This window comes from Rhinichthys klamathensis, unplaced genomic scaffold (assembly GCF_029890125.1).
Source record: "Rhinichthys klamathensis goyatoka isolate OS25496 unplaced genomic scaffold, OSU_Roscu_1.1 h1tg000040l_1, whole genome shotgun sequence".
Lineage (NCBI taxonomy): Eukaryota > Metazoa > Chordata > Actinopteri > Cypriniformes > Leuciscidae > Rhinichthys > Rhinichthys klamathensis.
Genome location: NW_026606587.1, coordinates 7,930,805 through 7,957,155, shown reverse-complemented (window position 1 = coordinate 7,957,155; position 26,351 = coordinate 7,930,805). Strand labels below are relative to the sequence as shown.

General features: G+C 35.9%; 1 protein-coding gene across 1 annotated transcript in view; it reads left to right on the top strand.

The window, feature by feature from the left end:
* The window catches only part of mtor (mechanistic target of rapamycin kinase), a 191,538-nt gene that overhangs the window by 27,447 nt on the left and 137,740 nt on the right, over window positions 1-26,351 (top strand). The window contains exons 12-21 of the mRNA XM_056246740.1: window positions 233-448; window positions 2,438-2,643; window positions 4,503-4,625; window positions 5,250-5,333; window positions 5,740-5,832; window positions 9,884-10,018; window positions 10,773-10,902; window positions 16,954-17,204; window positions 21,932-22,018; window positions 24,121-24,288. Coding sequence (XP_056102715.1) covers window positions 233-448; window positions 2,438-2,643; window positions 4,503-4,625; window positions 5,250-5,333; window positions 5,740-5,832; window positions 9,884-10,018; window positions 10,773-10,902; window positions 16,954-17,204; window positions 21,932-22,018; window positions 24,121-24,288 — 1,493 coding nt within the window. The remainder of the gene's footprint in view (window positions 1-232; window positions 449-2,437; window positions 2,644-4,502; window positions 4,626-5,249; window positions 5,334-5,739; window positions 5,833-9,883; window positions 10,019-10,772; window positions 10,903-16,953; window positions 17,205-21,931; window positions 22,019-24,120; window positions 24,289-26,351) is intronic.

Genomic DNA, 26,351 nt, shown 5'->3' with positions numbered 1-26,351 from the left:
TTGTTTTTTGTAGATACTTATTTTAAGCAAAATATAAAAATAGTCCAGAGTTCAAGAAAAACAACTCTGAACCCTATTTTCTGTCCCATGGCATTCTGCCTTACATGTGTAATACATATGTAAGGCATATGTATTACCTTTTAATATTCATATCTAATTGGGCTCAACTGATCACTTACATTTTCTTTAGAAAATATAATGTTTTTTTCTTTCCTGTTTGGTTCATTTTTAGGTCACTCCTTGACCCAGTTTGTGCGCCACTGTGCTGACCACTTCCTAAACAGCGAGCACAAGGAGATCCGCATGGAGGCAGCACGTACCTGCTCACGTCTGCTCACCCCGTCCATTCACCTGATCAGCGGCCACGGACATGTGGTCAGTCAAACCGCTGTACAGGTGGTGGCTGATGTTCTCAGCAAGTTACTGGTGGTTGGCATCACTGACCCAGGTGAGAGACACAGCTGTTTACATGCATGTTAGCTTATAGATTATATATACACACATTTCTGTGTGCAAATAGGTTTATACCATAAATTTAATGAAAACGTGTTGCATAGTGGAGAAAATTAACAACTAGAAGACTTAAGAAATAGAATTACATAAGTTGAGTTTTAGCCAGTAAGGTTTAATGCATATAATCTGGGGTTCTGTTAATAGTTTAAATTATTAAAGGTGTCATATAATGCTATTTTAAAAGTTCATAATTATGATTATTGGGTGTATTAGAATAGGTTAACATGCTTTAATATTCAAAAAACACATTATTTTTCACATACTGTACATTGTTGCAGTAACTCTATTCCCAGTTTGTCTGAAACACTTTGATTGAGTTCCAGTTTCTACAAAGCCCCTTTTTCCATAACACAAGCTTCAGCTTCCATGGCTTCTTAAGCAATTGTAAACGGCAAACAGTTAATGTCGTCGGTTTTACGATATCAGTTCAAGCCCGAGTCAGATTCTGAAAACGTGAATGATCAAGCAGATCGATCGGAAGCAACCTTGCAAGCACGACTTGTGTAGTGCCGGCGTTGTACTCTCCCAGGTTCAGGAAGCTGTACTCCATAAAATGCGCTGTACACAAACTAACTTTTGGGTTGTACCACTCAGGTACAGCGTTACCATTAAAAAATAAAACCTAACCAATGATTCCTAATGTCATTCGTTTTCGGAAGCCCTAAAGATTGTCACATCTATCCTGTTTAATTCCTCAAGGATGACTTCCTTGTTTAATGGGAAGTGTTGCTCAACTTGTCTCTACAAAATGGTGCTCAGTAGTGTTAAGGTCAGGTGAAATACTTCTCACTTTGGGAGAATAGAGTTAATGGGTGCTTCTCATTTCTTATTTGTGCACCCTTGCTTTTTTTCATCGCTTCCTAACTCCACCACCTTAGGATGTGAGGGAAGTATACAAGGAAAGAAAGATGAAGATGTAGGAATAAAAAGAAATCTTTTTTTGTACATTGGAATGTTCTTGATCACTTAAGCATCATTTTAAAGCGTCATCAGCTCCGCTCAAGGGATTTGCCCTTATGTTGTCAAACTTTGGTTAGAGAATTCACAATAAATATTAATAAAGCAAGATGTCCTGTTGAAATATATAATATGTATGGTTTATTTAAACTACAAACTGCCATTCAAACTGCCATGTTCACTGTGAGGACCAGCTACTTCTCACTGTACTCCTCCCCCTTACAACGACATACATTTTGGATGCTGTTCGATCCAAAATGCTTGACTTGAAGAGAGAGTACTTTAGGTACTTTCTTTTTTTTTGGACAACAACCATGTATTTCACTGCTGTTGCGTCTTACTGTGTGAGATGAAATAGTCGATACACTTCTCATAGCTTTCGCCAGCTCTTAGACACTTGCTTGGCATTTTACTGCTCTTTTCTTAGCAAAAAATCACAAGAAGCTTAAAGTGAAGGCCTTATTATTTCAGGGACCTTGTTACAAGTCCCTTCCCATTTTTATTTTATTTTATAGAATCCTCACCATTGTGCAACAAGATTTTTAATACTATTTGACCGTTCTCCTATTTTGTATAAATAAATAAATCTGACCATTCTCTTCAATGTGGTTTCTTTGTTGTCAGCATGAATCTAAGAATGATTCAGTAACAGATACGTAACGAAGAAAGCACTCCTACTTTAATTTTTACTTCAATATACTCAAAAATTTTCATTTAACTTGCATGTTTTATTAAGTTTTAATTTTGTAACTTCTGGAGAGTTTACTCATTTTTCCAAAACAACGTTTTATCACTTTGAAAAAAATATATATCTTATTTTCCTCTTTAATATTGACATGCTTTTTTGGTAATTGATCTACCAGATTTTTAATGTAAAATCTTCTTTGTGAAAAGAAATTGCTAAATTGTAAGTTCAGAGGGGGTGTACTCATTTATGCTGTGCACTGTACATGTGGCTTCCTCTCAGACCCTGATATTCGATACTGTGTGCTGGCCTCCCTGGACGAACGCTTTGATGCCCACCTGGCACAAGCAGAGAACCTCCAGGCTCTGTTTGTGGCACTTAATGATGAAGTGTTTGAGATTCGTGAACTGGCCATCTGCACTATTGGCCGTCTTAGCAGTATGAACCCTGCCTTTGTCATGCCCTTCCTGCGCAAGATGCTTATTCAGGTATTTACATTTTTCACAGCACATGGCTATATTTGAAATGGCATCCTACCATACTACTCATACTACTCTTATATATTTTCAATATTCAGTGCTCCTGACTAACATATGAGAGTGTACAGATGGTATCACCAACAGCTGATGTGTTAGCACCAGCATTAAAAAAATTAAAGTCAGAACTAATAATAATACTAGCGATAATACAAAAATACAGCCAAATGGTTTTTATTTTAAAAAAAAAATAATTCTAATCAGTGTGTAAATTTGATATCCAACAACAAATATTTGTTTAAAATGCATATTTTAGATTAACTTATTGTACTTATTTTTCTCCATCTTTAAAGTTGAACAATGACTCTGTTGCTGTTATGACTAATTGTTTTGCAAAATGGAAATATATGCATGAAATTCAATTCATAACATTTATAGAGTATATAAAATAAAGGTAAAATGTTAGTTGTGCGCTGGAGAAAAGCATCTCTTAAGTGTATTAAACAACACAAGCCCTAGTGATATTGTCTTGTTATTTGGCTTGAGACTGAAATTGCCACTTGACACTGTATATCTCACAACTGTGTCTTTTATTATATACTTATTTTATCTCGTATTTCCCAATGTGTTTGTAAAAACACTTGAAAGAAAGTAAAAATTTTAGGACAACTGCTGATATATACTGTATTGTATTTTTAGGAATTTCTAAGAATAACTTTTTATACAAACCTAGCGATCTCATTATTATAAAGTAACTGTAATTTGTAATTATAAGTGAATGTAATTTAAAGCCCTTTTAGAAATAACTCACTTGAAAAGACGTTTAGTACAAATGTGATTGTAGATTGGATAAAAATATGCATGAAATAAGACAATTGTTGCATCACTCAAGTTGTTGTAGTTTTATAGTAATATTAAATCAACTCGCTCAATTGAGAAATATTTATGTACATTATCTTGTGAATACCTGCAGAAACCACGTGAATTTGGAATTAATAGATTTTTCAAATCCTTTTACTAAATATTTGTAAAAAAAAATGTATTGTGAGTTTCTCGAAATAATGACTTTAAACATACAGTTAATACATTCAGAAAACTGTTAATTATGTCAATTTTTATATATTATACATCATATGTAATGTATAATATAAACCAAGACACTTTGTCATTTCTACAAAACTAAAATTAATATAATTTTGTTTCTTAAACACAGAGTTATCCTCTAGTAGGGGAAGCCTTAGGTTCAAAGGTACTTCAGTACAGATCACTTCTGCAGTACAGTTACTGTATCTAAATTTAGTGTAAAAATGTCTTCAGTCTTGGAAGACCAATAACATTAGTTAAAATAGAGATGTTAAAGATTGTGGGACTATTCCACACAATGTTCTCTTTTTTATATACTGCACATTTTGCCAAATGTAGTAGGTTATAATATACTCATACTAAACACTGCAGAATTGTTATGAGGAGTTGTAGCCATTCTTTTCTATGACTTTACTTCATCTCAGTTACCAACAGATGGCAGTGAGTAAATGTTTTTCTGCTGAAATAGCAGCTGTTTTGTTTCACCATAGCTCTAGTCAGGCTTGTCTGACTCTGTTTTCCCTGGCACCTCAACAAATTCACTTAACTGTTGGCTAGCAACTTATACAGATTTCATATTGCTTGGAAACCTTTAATGTTAAGTGTGGTGCTATTACTGCCTTCTCATTAGAAGAGTTATTGTTTTATTTGTTTTTATTATAATATAATACAGTCTCTGTTTAGATCAAATATTAATTGTTTTGTCACACATCTGTAATGAATGTGTCTGTAGTAACACTGAATAATGTCAAACTCGGTACTGTCCAATGCAATAAAACGTTGTCCAGATCCTGACTGAGCTGGAACATAGCGGTGTGGGCCGAAACAAAGAGCAAAGCGCCCGCATGTTGGGTCACTTGGTGTCTAATGCCCCCAGACTCATCCGCCCATACATGGAGCCCATTCTCAAGGTACAGTCACATCCTTAATACCTCTGCATGTGTTTTAGGGATGTTGTCAAATGTGTTGTGAAATTTTGTAACAGGAAGTTTATTTGTTTGTACTTGGAAAATAGCCAAAATAATTTCTGCAGTTGAGATTCGTGAAATGTTAGTGTTCCTACTAGTATTATACGTTAATTTCAGAATGAAGACTTTCACAGTTTAATCCACAGCATGAATTTTCAAGAATCAATATTAATTTTCTTAAAGTGCCCTGTAAACATTGTTTTAACTTATTTATTTTTTCAAAAATTTTGTAAAACTAGATAAACACCGACTTTCATTAGAAAAGAGAAAAACTTGTTTAATATGGTCAGCATATAATGCAGGACTGGTCAGTATTTTTTTGCAAAGTGGGGCTTAGCAACAGATTAATTACTGTCTCGTTCATGTGACAATGTGTTGTTTAAGAATTTGTTTTCAGTATAGTTTTGTTGCTATTAATAGTGCTTTATACTAAGCATAATTATTGAGGTAAATTTTTTATTCATTATGATTCCCATATAACTTGCCAGTCCCTTTTCTGGATGTAGATATTGTGATGGTCTGAAAGTGTGACTAAATGTTTGGTTTCCAATTTTGTTCTTCACACAGGCCCTCATCTTAAAGCTGAAAGATCCCGATCCAAACCCTGCAGTCGTTATCAGTGTTTTAGCTACCATTGGAGAACTTGCCCAGGTAATTGATCATTTTCTAGCCTGATCTTTTGACATCATCTACAGTACCTTTAAAATAACCATGTCTACTTCCTACTCAGTGCTGCACAATATTTAGGAAACTTTCAGGAGAATGGTCAGGGTAGCTCTGTTGAGAAGACAAACATAGAGAGTGAATGTTTTTGGACAATGGGTGAGAAGGAGGTTGGAGAAAATGGATTAAGTGTAAGAGCGAATAGTTTTTTCCAAAGCAGATAAATGGTGACGTTAGATATGACTACTACGTTTGGTATTAAACAATGGACTAGAGCCACCTGGATGATTCACATTCAAAATGACACAACACTCAAAAAGTCAACCCTGAAAGCTCATTGATTTTGTTCAGTTGAAATGTTGTCAACCGTGTCCCTTTATTTAATATGTACCAGGTGAGTGGACTGGAGATGAGGAAATGGATGGATGAGCTGTTCCCCATCATTATGGACATGCTGCAGGACTCATCTTCATTAGCCAAGCGACAGGTTTGCTCATTCCCATGTTAAACTTTAGGCCCATCGTTATGCTTGTATTTTTATATTTTTTCATTTGGTAGTGTGATCTGAGATTTGGCAGTTTCATTAACCTCAGTAGCCGCTTTTCCACTGTCGGGCCTGTGCAAGCCAGGGCTAAAGACGTGCCAGTCAGGGCCAATAGCCTCGGACCTCAAGCACCGAGCTCAAAATCAAGTTCGGTTTCCACTGTCGGGCCAGTAGCCCCGCAGCACAACCCTAAAGCCCGCCTTAAACACGCCTCCATAGAACGACATCATCATTTTACCAGCTGACTGAAAACGATCTCGATCGCAAAATGAGCATGACAGAAGCAAACGTTTAGTCTTTACTTAAAGATTTAAAATTCCAGAATTGATATTTGACATATGTTGTACAAATGTTTTTTTTTACAGTGACAGTAATTTATTCATTTTTATCAGGAGTGCACATCAATCATGCTGAATCAAACTGGTATTTACCATTTCACATAAAAGAACATATACCTATTCAGTTGCACCTGCTTTCATTTATTTGTTCACAGGAATGCACAAAACACTCTACAATAAGGCGTTTAAGTTCAAAGGCTTACACAATTAGAAAAATATTATGATAAAATATGTTTACGTCACATTTCTTTAGAAAGCGTGAGCATTTATTAATTTTCCATGAAATGATGCGAACTGAGGAGATTTGAGCGATCTCTCCTGCCTCACTATACTGTTATCCTTTCTGCCAGAGCAACAGAGGGAGCTCACGAGAAGAAAACAGGAGTTATTAGTTATACTAGTTAACAGGAGTGCATGTTTTTTATGAAATATGCAGATGCATTAGTCCGGTATCAATAAAGCCACAGGGAAGAGACAGATAAAACATTAAACTGAAAAAATACACGAAAATAATCATATATGATTTGTCTACATTCTTCAAGCAGTCTCTGGTATTTTTCATAAACTTGTATTTATTATCGCAATGGTTACGGTATCCTTTAGCATCCCAAATAAATATATGTCTGCCTCATATGGTGATCAGAACCGCCATCGGATCGCAAGGACGTTATTTCAAACACTCGCTGGTGTCTGAAAGTGAGTTTTGAGCTGAAAATTGTTTAAAATGTTGAAGTTAGCTGGTAGCCTGGTATGATAACATGGGAAATGTGCAGCGGTGTTGACCGTCTTCTGCTCCAATAAACTCCGCCTTTGTTCATTACCACTCCTCAAGTCCCACTTGACCCGCTTTGGACCAAGGTATTCGGCGGGCCAAATTACCCTGGCCGCGATGAAGCTCCGACGTGGCCCAATCAAGCCCCGGAAGTGACAGTGACAGGCCCTGGCACGCACTAGCACGCTCACTTTTGGCCCGACAGTGGAAACACGGCTAGTGAGATTGGGCCAAACTCTCTCAATACTGTAGAAAACTCAGAAAATAGATTTTGTTTGCTTTCAATGTTATATGTCACGGATTGCTCTTTATCAAATTATTGACCATTTATTAAAGCTAAACTGCAAAAATGACTCAAAAGTCATCATTTTTTAGATGTCACAACCTTTAGCTCATTAACATATGACGACATTTATATATCAACACCTGCTCAGTATTCTTAAAAACCTGGTCCATACAGAAGAGCAACAGTGCTACCTATAATTCCCTGGTGCTTGGAGGGCAGCCAATTGTAATGAGAAACAAATGTATGCAATTTCCAGCGAAATCTGTCCTAACAGCTCTAAAATGTAAAACGTTATTATAGGTTGATCAAAGTATATTTGGGTAAAGGAAAGACATGGTTTGAATGGAAAAGTTTTTTTTAAACTCATTAATAACATGTTAATGTTTTTTTTAACTCATTAATAACAAAAAAAACATTTAGATTTTTATGCACATCTATTTTCTTGCCTCTGAAGCAGTTTGGTTTTTGTCCTTTGCAAAGCATTATGGGTTATTTAAAGGCACTTTACTTTCCCTTCTCCATAACAACAATGGAAACATTCTGACATACTTGCATACTTCAGTAATATTTGGAGGCAGTCTAGAGTGCACACTTTAAGTCTAAAAGGTTTTATAGTCCCGTTATGAGGTGCGGTCAGATGTCTTCAACATTTACAAAACTTTTACACAAGGCTTTCATTCTTGGTGTGACGTTGTGAGATTCTGCTTTAGCAATCAGGAGTGTTGTAGTTTGGATGTTTTAGGTTGCCTGAGGTTCACAGAAGCTCATGTAACTAAATACTTTACCTTCTTTGGACTGTGTCTGGGGCTTTATTTGTCTTTTTAGATCAATCTTTAAAAGTCATTTTCTCAATAAAACAGCTTAAAAGTGCACTCAGTAATATTTCCTTATTGGAAAAAAAAAAACAAAGAAATAAATGTATAGTACTTTTGTTTAAATAGGTTTAAAATAATGCACACTCACATGATAAAGGCTCCAGTCCTGTCAGTAGATTAATCGAATAAAATAAAAAATTTACAAGTAGCAGGTAACCTCATGAAGACAAGCATATTGAGATCAGATGACCAGCTGAATACAGCTCACTTCATCTCAGTAGCCGTTTTCAACTATTTTTATGCGCATTTTGATATATTGTATTCAAAAATGCTGGATGGAAAGACAAGAATACTAAAAATGCACATAAAAAAAACTTACAGTATATAGAAAATATACATTTATAGTAAAATACATTTACCGGCTAAATTCCTCGATATGCAACAAAAAACTCAAGTGACTTTGCCTCAACAGTGGATGTGATTGGAAAACTTAACCAGCGGACTAATTTCATTGCACAGCATCTTAAATGTTGATTTGATCATTCTGAAATGCCTGAGCCAAAGTTTGTCATCAAAATGATTTGGGGTAATTCCCTCCCAGAAGTGTCTCACATCATTGCATTACCAAACACCAGGCATCTAAACGCAAGATAACATGACAGCGTTTATTGCGTTTCGTCTGCGCACTCTGAGACGCAAGTGATTTATGTAGGGATGCAAAGCCACAGTGGCTTCACCGATTACAGCAACTTCCAGTTTTATTACAGATATTTTGCACCATTTTCCCAGGAAGTGATGATTTTGTTCTCTTGAATACATGGGATGGAAAACAGTGCTTTATTCGCAAATGTTTTATGTGATATTCCAATTTGGCACAAAGTTAAATTTGCAGCTTTGGAAGGAAGCTTTTCAATGAGGTTGGTTTCATGGTTTCAGTACAAGTCCAAAATGACTGCAATATCAGTGAACCCAAAACTATTTATCTGAAATCCAATACTGTCTGAGTACTACATTTAATGAAGAACAAGCTTAAAAACGTATGTTCTATATAGTTTGAATGTGGAATGAAATCCAGATACATTATATCCACCATGTGTATTTTTCATGTGATCTACAGCGTCAGTTCCCTCATGGGATAGTAAAGTGTCTATTGGATGCATACTTCAGAATCTCGACGGAACTATTAGGTTTTTCTAGTACTTTCTCCCTATCTGTTTTATAAATACTATGAATTCGGACATACTAACTCATTCCACATACGGATTTTCACCTACTATATAGGTGGGAAGTAGACATATTTCGACACACGGAGTGCACTTTTAATATTGCCACATAAAGCTGACCAATGTTGCTAAAAAATATTTGAATATCTTTAATTATTTTGATGATATTTATTATCTTGATGTTTATGCATTTGTTCTAAAATTGTTTAAAAATTATTTACTTTTTTCTTTCTCTCAGAGAAACCATAATTTCAACAAATTAACTGTTGCAGAATAGCTTCGATGTTTAATGTATTGAGAAATAAAACAGTAAAATCGAATAAAAAATGATGTGACATGTTTTCCACTTTCATTTATATCCAACAATATATATTTCTCATACACTGTCAGGAAATACTGGGAAAAGATAGTGAAGTAATGTAATGATTCAGCATTTAGAAATGTTACAGACCAAACACAAAACCTATTAAAATCATCATGATAGCCAAACACCTATAATGAATATTTGGTAATCATAAATAAAATACACAATAACACACTTTTGTCTTCTGTCCCACCAGGTGGCACTTTGGACTTTGGGTCAACAAGTAGCCAGTACTGGGTATGTGGTGGAGCCATACAGGAAGTACCCATCTCTACTGGAGGTGCTACTCAACTTCCTGAAGACAGAACAGAACCAGGGGATTAGGAGAGAGGTATTGATTTCTATTCTTGTCATTGAATGCCACATTCCATGAATTGGGGTTCAATGTAGGAAATTCCACCTCAGTTTAAAGTTTAGTTGTTTTAGTTATTTTATTATTATTATTTTAGCAATGATCATTGATTAACCTTAAAAAGGAAGAAAACGTGTGCAATAAATAAAACAAAAAAAAGAATGGATAATGGGCTTACACATTTAGCATAAAATCAACGATTACTCATTAGGGGCTAGATAGTTTGGGACCAAATGTTGTTTTGTAGGTTTTGATAAAATATTTTTTTTCAATAGAGATTTTTTTTTTTTAGCTTGATGAATGTAGTCAATACAATTTGTATAAAAATTAAGACCATTTAATGTGATTCTACTTTTTAATGGGGGAATTTATGCTTTTACAAGGATGTATGCAAAATATATCTCATTCAATTTTCTTACAAATTATTTTTGGTAAATCATTAAAATGTTACTATAATTTGGTTATCAGTAGAACATATCTTAAATTATGATACTGTTGTGTGATAATTGATAATTGTTTAATACAAGAGTGTACATGCATTTAATGTGCTTAAAATGGCTGCTTTTCATCTATGCTAAATTTATGTTAGTTCATATTTTTTTCTTACATATTTAATAGTTTACTCTATATAGAAGATGGAATTTGCTTTTAAAAAATGTATTGCACTTGTACCCTAGAATATGAAACCATTTCCATTTTTAAGTTGAAGTTGTGCTTCTGTCACTTTTGTTAGGCTATACGTGTGTTAGGTCTGCTTGGAGCTCTGGATCCCTACAAACACAAGGTGAACATCGGTATGATTGACCAGTCTCGTGATGCTTCGGCTGTCAGCCTCTCAGAGTCCAAGTCCAGCCAGGATTCAGGTGATCATATGCACCCATAGCTTGTTTGAGCATGCACATCTAGACACAGTGGGTTTTCAGCACACCAATGTGAGTTCACATCAACACAATTAATCACAGATGCATAGAAGAGGCCGGTCATCCAACACACGTGTTCTCCAGAGCAAACAGAGCACATCTTCATTTTATCCTTTTCTTTCCAGAAAGACAGCCAATACTCCTGGGTAGCGTGCTCACAGATTGTTTGGCCTTTCACAAAAATTTGTACAAACATTTCATCCTTTTATTGGTGACTTTCTTTGTAGAATTTCTTTTTTTTTTTTTTTGCAATTCCGTGCTCTGCCTGAGTACAATAAAGTCTTTTAAAGGTATAATTAAAGTAGATCAAATTACAATGCCGTTTTCATAAGTCGTTTTACACACTCGTTTCCCACCCATATCATTCTTTTCCTAATTTCATATGCATGTGCCCAAAAATCAGAACAAACAGTTCTCAGTTATTAGACGAAGACATTTCTTCTCCCACTGTTGTGAACACAGTGCCTAAGTACAACATGTTCACTATTTCTTAATCCAGAATTTAAATGGAACTAGTGCAAAATGCCCGTGCAAAAGAATTTTTTTGTGTGTGTTTTTAGCAATTGTTGGTTTGGTGTGTTTGAGTGCTCATTATTACAATTACACAGCAAAAGTTCAGTGACATTTTTATTTGTGCATGGTAGAAAGCATACTGATACTGACATAATGATGCATTGGAGGATATATTTAGAGTGGATACAGATACATGCCCGTGAAAGATAGCGATAATGTTAAGCATGACAGTAATATATTTACATGGCCGTGAAAGATAGTGATAATGTTAAGCGCACCATAATTAAATAATATATTAAGAAGTAAAAACAGCTACGCTGTTTACTTCTTAATATCTATTTATAGATAGATAGATATTAAGAAGTAAACAGCGTAGCTTTAAATAAACATATTAAACTTTTACGCAGTTAATCTGTTTTGCAGTTCGTGCCTTTGTTGTTTTCGGTTGCAAATTGCTGTTCACAGGCTTGCAGTGCTTTTGGCCGCATTTGTGCGCAAAAACCGTGCCAAAAGTATAAGCGCGGAAAAATGAAAGTTTGAAGAATACAGATCCTATTTATTTTGCATTAGCATGAAGCTGCAGCTTCAAAATGCATGAATTACACTTACGAATAACAGTTAAATGCTGCAAATATGTATTTCTTACACTTGAAGGGCGATTTACACCTTTACAAATCTTCTCTTCCACATGCAAATTTAATTTACGCTTGCAATCTTATGTACGCTTTCACAAATCTTAAGGCCATTGCACACAGAGTCCGAAATTTTCGTATGCGTTTTTTCGTATTCGTGATTAGGTGGCTCTGAATTGTCAAAACACCATTCAAACTGCTTGCTACGGATGCGAACAACGCAGAAAATCGAACCCGATTCGATTTTTTTTATGACGGACGAAAGTTTCGGAGGCAGTGTGCAAGCGTGATTGACATAACGTGAGGTCGTATTTATTTTTTAACGTGCGGAAATTTCGGACACGAATTTCGGACTCAGTGTGCAATGGCCTTACCCTGTGCATGCGATTCTTTATGTCATAATTTTACCTTCATAGATTTGCTGTCACACGATCGGTAAGAGGATTACTATACTCGTTAAGCTCGTTAAAGCCTTCTATATACTGTTGAATAGGCAGGGCAACTATTTACCATAGCATATTAAACATCACATAGTTAACATAGCACATTAAACATCACATAGTTAACATATACATGCTAACTTCAGCGCGCATGACACATAACGTTAATAGCATTTACTACAAATGATGGCCGTGAAAGAGACTGCGAACGCATTAAATATAATATTAAGAAGTAAACTTACAGGAGGCTTACAGATTCAGTTAACAAATGAATAAGCGCGACGATTCAGGGAGCAAATCTGCTTTCTTCGTCCCTCTGTCTCTGGTCCTGCGCTGTGCTCACTCAGTGTGCAGTGTGAGAGGGGGAGTGGCCAGCGGCTAGAGCGGCAAAAACCAATGTGTGCTTCTTTTAGCGATATATTTAGCGATATCTTTTGCATTTCTAATCCAAACAACGTCAAACTCGGCACTGCACTTACTCGTGCCCGTAGCAAGACACCTGTCAAGTTTGAGATCCATCGGACTAACGGTTCGAGAGATATGCGATTAACAGACAGACAGACACACACACACACACACACACACACACACACAGACAGACAGACATTCCTGTAATTTATAGATAGATGTTCCCTGAATACAAGTTATAGCTTATAGCTAGCTATATATTTCGTCTTTCTACTTGAAATTGAGATTGAAAAGAACAATTACTGTTGCAGTTGTATGAATTTGTAGAACTTTTAAAACCAAGGGGTTAAGGCTTTCTTGATTATCATTGCTCCATTGGCCCCTGCCAGCTGGTAGATACTGTAACTACACCATCTGGCTGCTAAGGTGCCACCAGATCACCATCGTTTTGATGCCATTTTATTTAGGCTCTAGAGTCACATACATTTAGCTGTACTAGTCACATGACACTTGACAATATTGGCTTAAAATATTGGCTCGTGGTTCCATGAGCGAAGATTGAGTGGGTCATTATATGTATTACAGCTCCTCATGGCAAGTGTCTGGCCTCATTAGTCATTCTTCAGAGTATCAGTGTCCAGCAGCTCAAACCTTCATCTCCTGTTGTGCAGAGAGAATAAATAGTTTTAACAGCAGGGCCTCATAAAGAAGCATGCAGCAGGAAGTATAGATATCTCTCCAGTGATGCATTAGGATAAAGTAAAGGTCACCGTCTGGGGAAGCTCTGTCTGGGTCTGTACTTTTTCTCCTGTCCCACTTTAAGAAAAATATCTTCTCATAGGCTGAGAACTGTCTGCTGACCCTCTTATTGTGATAACAGAGCAATGGGAAGTTTAGTGCTGAAGGTGAGCTCAGTGAATGGTGGGCAGGAAGAAAGTTTATACACGGCTCTCAGGATCTTGAATAATTTTGGTCAGTAGCCTATTTAGAAGACTTCCATTACTAATATTTTATTTCTCCAATTCTAACATATAAAATAACTCTCTCATTAAGAGACAGAAGAAAACTGATACAGACTAAATCCATAAGAACTTTGGCAGCATATCCAAGACAATTGGAGAAATCTACCTGCAAAGCTACAGTACTGTATAACATTTTAGCCACTTGTGAAAAAATTTATAATGTGAGGAATGTTTTCAAAAATAATGTTCTTAGTAGATTTTGTTTATCAATTAGCTTCTATTAACTAAGTCAATGTCACTTTATTTATAAAGCACCAATTAAAACAACAACTGTTGACCAATGTGCTTTACATAATATAGCATAAAACACAATAAAGGCCCCGATATACTTACGGCGAAGTTCTTTTTCGTTCTTCGTTTAGGGGTAAAACGAATTTCGAAATACGTGAGCAGCGATATACTGTTATCGAATATCCGACGCCGCCTACTCTGCTGAGAGTGGTGTTTAGATGAATATGTAAATATGTGCTGCACGCTTTCCTGTACGTTTTCCCATGCTTTCAGTAACAAAATTAAATACACAACAAAATTGAGAAAACAGCAAGCATTTTAATAAAGCTTAAGGAAAGCATATGATCATAGCAATGTGGATATGTTTGCACAAGCTCTACGGCCCTCCAGTAAAGTCACTTCACATTTATTTATATATCACTATTTATATATCAGTGCGTTCATGTTTTCACTCGCTGATGTCTCACCCATAGACTGTAAAAAAATAGGTCTCATCTCAACCGACTGAACAGGGCCAATGAACCAGAAAATATTTTCATGTGAGAGCAGGCGGAGCCGATTACACCGATTACCTAATCACCACAGACCAATGGTAGTAAAAAGGTGTTTACCAGCCAAAGCTATTTTTTCCGGAAAGTTCGCTTTGGCAAGCTGTTTCGAACTCCAAAAATTAACTCCAAACGAACTTTGTTTCAGCCTGATTTTGTTCGAAATGACGTCACATCAGTTCATTCTTCGGTTTCGCTTGAAGTATATCAGGGCCTTAAGAATATAACAACTAACAAACAATAAACCAAATAATATGACACTGCATTATTGATTAAAAGAATGGCAAATAGATAAGACTTAAGGTTTGATTTAAAATTATATACTGTTGTGACATTTCTAATACTAACTGACAGGCTATCCCATAGTTTTGGCGCCACTACTGCGTAAGATCAAATTACAATGCCGTCAAATCGATATTTAGTATAACCACATTCTGGCTTTTAGTCTGCTTTTTTCCAAGGTACACCTGCACACTAGCCTGGGTTTCCCCATACTGCCTTTGCGCAGCGCGATTTTATTCACGCTGCTAGGCAGTCTGGATACCATGGACCAAATTTTCGCCTCAGCGCGGGGACCAATCACAGAATGGGGAGGGAGCAGCAAGACGATGACGACGTTATTCGATATAGACGATATTCTTTTTGGAAGTATGACCAACATAAGAATTTTCACCGGAAAATGTCATCTGAACTAGTAAGAAACATCCACCTTTGTTCTGGTTCTGACATTGCAGTAAATCGCGCTGATTAACTCTAACAATCGCTTATAAGTTATCATGCAAAACCGTGCAAATTATACTTTGTTCTCAAATTGTTAATGTTAACAACGTAAGCAAGCATTGCGTGACTACATGAAATGTCCTTCCGATATGTATCCTTGTTTTTGCATGGGTCCGGTTGCAGTCTCTTTTTTTCTGTAGCCACTCCGAAGTTCGAACGAAGTCTTTTGCATTTTACAATGGGTGAATCTGTTGTCACTGGTGATTGTCGTTTGAACCTTTCTGGATCCGCCATCAAATTGATAAGTTTAATTATATCAAGTGCTGTGAGAAAAGGCTATAAATCTCCACCTCCAACATCCTCACACGCAATATAGCCTACTAGCCGAGACTCTTCTTTATGTGTAACGTTACAGATGTGATGTAATGACGCAAAGACATGCTCGAGTCTCCCGTGGAAATCCACCAGTACCACTGGAATTAAAAACATTATTACAAGCTTACCGATTTGAATCGAGCTAAGGCAAGCAGGTAGTTTTAAACACTTGCGGGTTATGTATTTTCTCAAATATGTATTTTGGATAATTTTTAACCCCAAAAAAGCTACGGACTGCAGCTTTAAGAATTGCAAATATATATCTTACAATTCTTAACATTTTTGTTGAAAAATCAAAAGCACAGAAGACTTTTGCACTGTACCGTATATATTCATGAATTATAGTATACTACATATTGCAGTTGTAGTATAATGTTCTGTCAAGATTGGAGAAGAATATTTAATAAACATATTTGAAAACTGTTAAGGGAAAAAAATTGTGTGTGCTGCCAGAGTAAACACATTTTGTGTATGGGTGCTCTCATATGTGATGAATGAGGTTTAGAGGTTGCAGAAGCGGACGGTCAGCTTGTCAGTGCTCAGACCATACGCCGCACACTGCAACAAGTCAGTTTGCATGGCCATCGTCCCAGAAGGAAGCCTCTTCTGAAGCTGGCTCACAAGAAAGCCCGCAAACAGTTTGCTGAAAGCAACCTGTCCAAGAGCATGAATTACTGGAACCATGTCCTGTGGTCTGATGAGACTGAGCTAAACTTGTTTGGCTCAGATGGTGTCCAGCATGTGTGGCGATGCTGTTTGACAATAATGGCTGTATGCTGTTATTTCATAGGACAGTAAATATACTGCTATACAAGCAGCACATTGACTACTCTGAAATATATCCAAGTTTAATTTCTATAGTATTGTCCCTTGAGAAGATATACTAAAATGTTGGCTGAAATGTGAGGGGTGTACTCACTTTTGTGAGATACTGTATTTATGCTGATTTAAAAAAATATCCTTTTCAAGAATTTAAATTCTTTTTGAGTTTTGTTTTTAGAACAATCTTTTTAAAAAAGTTGAGAATATTCATTAGAAACGAATGATTTGGGAATACAAAATATTCTTTACCATCTAACATTTTGAATGTTATTATTCTCAACAGCTGACTACAGTACCAGTGAGATGCTGGTCAACATGGGCAACCTGCCACTAGATGAGTTTTACCCAGCAGTTGCCATAGTGACTCTGATGCGTATCCTGCGTGACCCGTCGTTGTCCAATCACCACACCATGGTGGTGCAGGCCGTCACCTTCATTTTCAAATCGCTTGGCCTGAAATGTGTGCAGTTCCTGCCTCAGGTTATGCCCACCTTTCTCAACGTCATCAGAGTGTGTGATGCCAGCATCAGAGAGGTACAGTTCTGTAAATGTACTTTTTCAGTGCAATGAGTATCTGTTGATCTTTCTGGACACTCTCTTGTTTATGAGGTAATGCTTTGTACAAAAAATATTTAGAATTGAACGTTAAAGCATAAATCAAATGAAATCCAGAAATGTATCAAACAGAAGTGCAAAAACATGTTGATGCTTTGCCAAGGCATTGCAACACATAACATGTTCTTCTTTTACTGTGGTGTATCGTCTGTGACAATCAGTCAATGAGGCTTGTTTTTTTTCAAAGGAATAATCTGGGTTCAATACAAGTTAAGCTAAATCAACATTATTTATGACAATGTTAGCTACCAGAAAAAATAAGTTTGACCCTCTATTTATATTATTAGCAAAAAATCAGGGTTAAAGTGAGGCACTTTCAGTAAATTGGGGCTAAATTTTGAAGGATTTAAAAGCATAAATGTGAAGATAATTATTTTATAAAAGCATTTAAATTCATTCTTCTGTTAAAACTTGTGTATTATTTGATCTGTAAAGCAGTTTAAATTAAAATTGGCCAAGCACAGACTGTAAAGTTTCAGGAGCAACAGCTACATTTAAATACTGGATTGAATCCCCTAATTTGCAGTTTTTGTGTGTGTACGGAACAACTCGCTCCCTGTTATCCACTATTTTTGACAAAAGTCATATTATAGCTACTAAAAACTCATTATGTTCGGCACATTTTACCAAACCACCTTTGAAAGATGCACTGTGTTTTGTTTATGCTTGGAAGACTGCTTCACAGAACACTCTCTTGAACTAATACTAGCGGTATGTCCACTTATTATAATAAGCGTCTTTTGGCTTGATATTTTTGCTCGGCTCATAAAGCAATCCAGTTTATAGAGTTAATAAAGGGGGCAGGTGCAGGTTGCAATATTTTGGTCTTATTTCCAATATAAAGCATTTGAATTTATTATTATGGTGTTATGACCCAGCTCAAATTCACAACATAAAGAGGACACTTCACAAGATTGTTTCAATAAAGAAAATTGAAAGACAAATTTGAGACTTTCACTTATCACTCTCACTTTCAAAATCCAGCTTCTTAAATTGGTTGCCACAAGTGCTGTCCCGCCCACTACGGAGGAGTCTCTGTCCTAGAGGTCTCACTAAAGAAACTGAAGAGGAAAAAAAGGGGGCAGGGCTGTAATAAATGGGTTTGTTTTTGTTTGCTATTTTTTTTCTAGCAATATCTGGCAACACCAATGAGTCGAGGCTCGTAACTCTTTTCCTGTGGTTTTCTTGCACATAAGAGAGACATCTCTGATGCGTGCTTATATAAATCATTAGCAACTAGTTGTTCAGTACACACTGCGTAGTATTTTGTAAATGCTGTTGTCACTACCTGAATTTTTTCAGGAGTTAATTTGTTTGTAGAATGCAGTTTTGTCTCTCATAAATTACTGAACAGGGCAAATTACAATGCGGTAATTACAATACAATGTTCGACAATGCGGCTGCAATCTAATAAAAGCATCAGTGGAAGGGGAAAGTTCTGCGAGTGATCTGCTGACAATGCGTAAATTCAGTTCAGTTCTCTTTATTGTCATTCAAACATGAAGGAACGAAATTCGTTTCCCAGGTCCAGCAGCGTAAATACAGAATAAATAACAATTACAATACTAAGATAGACCCTATATAAAACATATAAAACATAAACCTATATAAAACATTTAAATAGTCTTAACCATAATAAACAAATCAAAAACCATAAACCATAAATAATGAATTAATCTATCTATCTATCTAAACATACTAATACATTCTTGTAATGTGCTAGCTTCATGCAAGAACATGGGAACAACACTTTGCAAAATGCTACATGTGAACTTACAGCAACATGTTAAAACATGCTAGCAATCAAAATGGACAATTCTTATTTTTTATAAATAGTGCAGTATTTATTATAAATGATTTATCCGTGCACATCAGTATTTGTTTAAAATTCATGTCCCTGTAATCTTTAATCAAAATAACTTCCCCTCCCTCTTGCAAAGACATCCTTTCTCTTCTCGTGTTTACCAACATGAGGGCTGGAAAACCTGCCACTCAAATGAGAATGTGGCAATAGCAAACAACAACAATCCAATGATCCAATAAATTCCTGTGGACAAAATCTACTCCCGCCTATTTTTATAGTTTAAGAAGGCATTATACTCGGATATACATCACAATAGTATAGACAAGACTATCGCAAATTCCGTTTCATTCCCACTTTAACAACTTCAATGAACATAGCAATGCTTAGCTAAATACTGAAAAACCAGCAAACTGCTTAACATGTTAAAAACAATCTAGTAAAACCCTAAAGCATCCTAGCAATGCTTAACAACATGCTAGAAACATGCTAACTTTCCAACAAACAGAAGACTCTTAGAAATTTCTAATGTCTAATGGGGTTCTAATGTTTTATAATGTGGGTTCTTAGGATCTGATGTTTTTTTTCTTTTAAACTTAAAGCTTTTAAAACAATTTAAAACTTTTAGACAAAGCTTTGTCAAGCCATCATCAAAGTTTTTCTGGTCAAACTTTACAATCTTGTTTGTGTTTGATATTTTATTTTCACTATCAATTCAGTATAAACCTGTCACAATTAAACTATAATTTAGTTCTCAAAAGAGTCAATGCTTAAATTGAAATCACCAAAGACGAATCAAATTCAAATGAGATGCACCTTAAGGAGTGTCAGTCAAGGGCTATGGGTGGAGCTTATGGCCAAATTAAGGCTAATTATCACCATTTTTTATCACCATAGATAATTATCATGATAAATGTTAACTCTTTATTTCTTTCAAGTTTAAAGGCACATTTTTGCTCCTGAGTGAAAGTTGTAGAAACCAGGTTTTATTATCAGAACATGACAAACACTTGCCAAAGAGTGAATGTTTCACAAATTAATATAACATGTTTTGTCTCTGACAGTAGTTTGAGTGGAGTGGCAGTAGCTTGAGTTGAGATGCAAATGAAAATGTATGTTCATTAACGAAAACAGTAGCATCTGTTTTTTACTCATTTTTATAGCAGAACATTTGGTCTTCCATAGTGTTCGGATCATGTTAACCACAGTTATAACCATGCATTGCACCTCACAACCATGGTAAAATAGTAACTTTTTGTTGCTTTGGTATTTTGTTATGAATACAAATGCACAAAAGCTATAGCTTAGTAACCAAAATATACTGCAGTTATATTCCCTTACTTTTACTTATTCCCTTACTCCTTTACCTTTAATAAATTTAACGTGTACATTAATAATAGAATACAATTTGATTTGTGGGGTGTGTGGGAGAAATCTGTACCGATCTCGAGCACTTCTCACTGGATCTCACAGCTCTGTTTAGTGGTCACTGACCGACTCAAAGCTCACACTGCCGTATGTTTTGAGCCGAGCTGATAAATGTTCCATGTGGCTCGCGGTTCAAACGAGCAGCTCTGTTTTGTCCCGCTTCTGGCACTTTTGCCATTTAATGAATCATTGTGATTCATGAACTTAGGCTGTCCCCGAATTTACCTCGGCTGCCTATCCCAAAAGCATGGAGGGTCGTTAATTTCATGCAATACATGACGTTGTAGAGTCTTTAAAAAATTGGTACTGAAAAAAATCACTGTGGATTTTGTTTAACCATCAGATTAGCTTTGTGTCTAGCCCCAATGGACTTGTTATAAGGTCCATACAGTTAGTTTCATGTGACATAGATGGCGAGCATAGGCTAAATGGAATAAGTAACTAGATTTAAGTAGCCAGCAACTCGATCTTCATAGAGAACAACTTTTCGTTTTCTGCAGCATTGACAGGATTCTTTAGGTATGCCTCGATGGTCTGTGCGGGAATATTGTGAGTTGGTCTTACCAAATTGGGACAGGGCAAATAAATAACTTTAAAAATCCATTGCACTGGCTAGTCATGTTGACGAGCTCCCCCCATAGCCCTTGATTGACGTCTCAGGGGAATATCTCGTTTTAATTTTATTTATCATTTGCTTTGTTATTTTGAGCATTTGATTTGCGATTTGAAATGTCGGTTTGAGCATTTGATATTATTGTTTGAGATGGTTTAAATAATTGATTTATCATTTGGATGTTGGGTAACACTTTAAAATAAGGTTTCATTAGTTAACATTAGTTAACTACTTTAGTTTACCTGAATTAAGAATTAACAATACTTCTACAGCATTTATTAATCTTAGTTTATGTTAATTTCAACATTTACTAATACTTTATTAAAATCAAAAGTTGAATGAACATGAACAAACGATGAACAGCTGTATTTTATTTACTAACAAAGATTTTAAAAAAGAATAAATACTACAACAAATGTATTGCTCATTTTTAGTTCATCTTAGTTAATACATTAATTAATGATGCTTAACATTAACATAAACAGCTTTCTTAACATATGAGACCTTATTGTAAATTGTTACCAGACATTGAAATGTACATTTAATTATGACAGGATTATACTGGATTGATAATGAAATATACACAAAATATTTCATTTTATTTTATAAAATATATAGTTGATGCTTCATTATGTGAGGAAATTAAATTGCATTTAACATTTTGACATCAAATTAACCTCATGTTGAGTAGCCTACTTCTGATTTTGGAATTTCTTTAGCAATCAAGTTTTGGTTGTACCTATTCCGTCGTCTATTTCTCTGTGTGTCTTTCTCTAATTTTAATCAGATTTTTTTTTTTTTCAGTTCCTTTTCCAGCAGATGGGGATGGTTGTGTGCTTTGTCAAGATCCATATCCGGCCGTACATGGATGATATCTTCACACTAATCCGGGTGAGAGATTCATTCACACATTTTCCCACTGAAACAAAATTTTAGGCCTCAAAATTGTGCACTTAATTAGGGATGCACTGTTCAGTACCGGTATCGATATCGGGCCCAATACTGCGCTCATGTACTTGTACTCGTACTCATTAAAATGCTCCAATACCAAAAACCGATACCACACAGTATGTGCAGAGTACAGTGTTGTGTCCAGACAAAGAAACACAGACAACTGAACAAACCGAGATGAGAGAGAGAGAGAGAGAGAGAGAGAGAGAGAGAGAGAGAGAGAGAGAGAGAGAGAGAGAGAGAGAGAGAGAGAGAGAGAGAGAGAGAGAGAGAGAGAGAGAGAGAGAGAGAGAGAGAGAGAGAGAGAGAGAGAGAGAGAGAGAGAGAGAGAGAGAGAGAGAGAGAGAGAGAGAGAGAGAGAACTTCTGTTGGATACGCTTGATTGCTGATTGCTCACTCAGCACACGTGTCAGTTGGATTAAAACTAAATTGGACATGTAAAGTAAAAACTGTTACGTGATTTTTGTATAACGTTATTACAGGAAAATATGTGCTGTATGAAATATGATACAGTGAACAGAAGAGTTTAACAGGGACACATTTTAGAGCGTATTATTGTCTCCCGGTAGCCAGAAATGACTGAGCTACTGCAAGATTTTTACATCAAAACACATTCTAATTTAGAAGAAACAAGCTATTTTCTATCCTGTTTTTGAGCCACTCTTTCGAACACTCCGTTTTGATAGGTGTGCGCATTCAAGACTTGGAAGTAAACGCCTACTGCTGTGATTGGGTAATAGTTTTGCATATTAAAATCATTTTCAACATCCCTATTCCCTACCATTACAGGTGGAATTGTTTTGGAAACTTCTGATTTAAAAAAATAGTTACATAGTTGAAAAATTTGCCAACAAAGTGCACATGACATGCGCAAATCGGTGGGCGGGGCTAAAGAGGAAATGATGTAGAAGTAGGCATTGATCTTCTTCTGCAGAGGCAGTCTTTCGTTGCACTATGATGTAATAATGTGACAAAATCAGAAGCAAGTCGTTTTCTGAGCTAGGTTTCCTTAAAAGCTGTGTTTGGACTAACAAGACAGTTTAGAGTTCTGTAACCTACAGGATATTTTTAATAGTACAATGACCTCTTAAATGTCAAAAGATCAGAGAAAATTTCTCAATTCATGATCCCTTTAAAAGTGTTGAGCACTATATTCTCTCACCAGTGCTTATGTCACCAATCTGTTGCGTTCAGTAACGTGAACTCTTGAATTTGCATATATCGTGTGAATTTAAGATCGGATTTGTATTCTTTTTGTGGAGACATTTATGTGGAAAAGTGTAAATGAAACCATTTTAGCTGTTTTAACTTATTAGTAAAAACACATTAAGTGACAAGTGTCAATAGGCCCCTAGAGTCTTTGACACTTTGTCCTTTTGTGGCTGTCTTTAGTACTCAACAAGTAGAGAATATTGGGAGCTTTATGAAGTACCTCATTCACTCTTTCCACTCGCATAATCACAACTCCCAATTCCACATTTTTTTCACTGTTGAACTTGCAATGCCACAGTACAAAAAATATTTATTTATTAATTTGCTAGTTATTCGTTTATTTATTTTAATTTGTTTGTGAATTTTTTAACTGTGTGTAATGAGAGAGAAAAACTGTGCTGCGAAAAAACAATATTAATATATGCGGTAATATACTGACAACACAAATTTCTATTAAGTTGCTTTATTACAAGAATGCTAAAAGGAACATATAGCTCAATGTTTTGCGAATTTATCACTTGATTCTTTTTTTAATTAACCGGTTTAACTGATTGGAGGCAGAATCAAAGCAGTCTGAATCATGAACTAGATTAGTTGGACAGCTAAATCGACTTGCAAAATGCAATTAACCAAGAATCAGTGGTGTGAATACTGTCTAGACTGAGTTATACAGTTCTGGAGTTTTATTTGTTTGTGTAAATAGTATTTTATTATTAAAAAAACAAAATATATTTCATAACATAACATACAACTTGGGGGAGATGTTGGCCCCCACTGCAAAAACAAACTCATGTAGGGAACACTGGGATATGGTGTTTTCTCTTCTACAGGAATACTGGACTCCAAACAATCCCATGCAGAACACCATTATTTTGCTGATTGAGCAGATAGTGGTGGCTCTAGGTGGAGAATTCAAACTCTACCTGCCACAACTCATCCCACATATGCTGCGAGTCTTCATGCACGACAACAGCCCTGGACGTAGCGTCACCATTAAGGTAAATGCATACACTGATATGAGTGTTAAAGTAGCAATGCTTCTTACTAGGTTTGGGGAATAATTGATTTACCAATGCATCAAAAATGTTCTAGATTGATACACATAGTATTGTTACAACTGCATATAAGCCTACATGTTTTTTTTTTTTTTTTTTTTTTTACATATTTTATATTAACATTATGTGAAGTTCTGTTCTGTTTTCCATCAATATCATGCATATTTATGCACAATTTTCTTAAATCAGGGTTTAAATTCCATGGGAGCAATTGAGTTTTGTCATATAGCAAAGTGGTGCACACTTCTTGCGTAGTCACAGTTTCAGAGGTGACTTTCTATTTTCTTTTCAAAATCAGTGTTCCTTTTCGAATAGGAACTTTGCCACTGCTTCATGCATTGACACTATGGGAACACTTCTGTGTGAACCAGTGTCTGAAGCAAGTGTATACACGCGGCAAGTCAATTGTGAGCGTATGGCGTGATGACATGGCACAGCGCGTCACTGAAGCCATAAATAGATGCCTGAAATGCACGTCATCAGCTTCTTTGTCTTCAGGAGCCACATGTCTGTTCAGCGTGTGTTTAAGAATATGATTGTTAAGTGTGTGTGTTTGGACTAAGAATAGGAGTTAGTCTGTAAAATGTCAGGAAATCAATTTAGGAGATGTGACGCCGTGCCCCCGCTTCGGTCACATTCTTCGCCTCTAGGAGTTAAGACTCCACTAGAACGTCTCAGGTTGCATATTGTCCTTCAGACTATTAAAATCTGATGACGTGCATTTCACGTAATTTACGTCATGCAGTTATATGGTCTTGGGAGTCGGGAGTTTATCACACTGAGCATCTACTAGGGGTGCAACGGATCGCAGTTGATCTGTGATCCATACGGATCAGGCCTTACCGTTCGGCACGCATGTGATTCGCGGATTAACTGCTAAGTTTAACCATCATAGAGTGTAAGTTTATCATTTGGACGTGTTTTGTCTTGGCAATTTACATATTCAAACTATTTTAGTGTCTCATTTTTAAAAGCAGAAATTTGTTCTGTGAGCCCCCTATGCCTGTCCATAAGAAGTCAAACAGTGTTGCCAGATTAGACCGAGAGTAAAACTAAAGCACTTCTCCTCACCCAGGCAGATGAAGAAAACAGTGCAGCGTTTAAAGATCATTTCTGTTGATTGATATAACAGAGTTTACTGGTATTTTAGTTCTGATGTGTGAAATGGTATTTTAACAGTAAAAAGATGGAATGCTGCTGCTTGTCTAAACACATTTATGGATTTACCTAAAAAGTCAATATGGATATTTTATGGTATTTTATGGTAATTTAATGTGTGTAAGCACTCTACGTCTGCTGTCTGTGCCACCTGTTTCACATTATTTCAATATGTGCTGAGTTCACCTTCGGGTGTCGGATGATCTCATCTAAACCTTGTGATCTAAACCTTGCGGTCCTCTGACGACCAGCAAACCTTCCCCTCTGTCTGTATTTAGGTAATCTGATAACCTGTATTTCAGAACAGTTTAGGAGGCATCATTTTTGTATTCACAGACTAGTGAATATCCACAGACTAAACGGTATATTTAAATATATATAAATGTATAATAGTGTTTGTCTTTCTGTTATTTATAATATCTTTCTCATATACCATCGTCATTCTGTACATTAGCATTTATTTCATGTAAAGAAGTCTTGAAATATCTAATAAATATTTTTACTCAATGAACATTGCAAACTTCTGCTAATCCAGCTGTTAGATTCTCTGAAGTGTGCATATTGTACAAAAGTATGTGTACTCTGCGTGACAGTCCATCTGTGTGAATTCAGTGGGGTCAGGAGAGTTCTGGCAAAACTTTAAAATCTTGATTTCAAACTATGTTGCTCTATATCCAATTTGCCTTTGTCATCATAATCATTCACTGTGTACTGTTTGTAAAATTAGTTTTATTTTTTTCTCTCCAGAAAATGAGATTACAATCTACTTTTTGAAATTCATGTTTTTAACGGTTCTTTTATTTATATATTTAAAAAAAAAATACAATTACAAGATCAAGAAGTTGCTG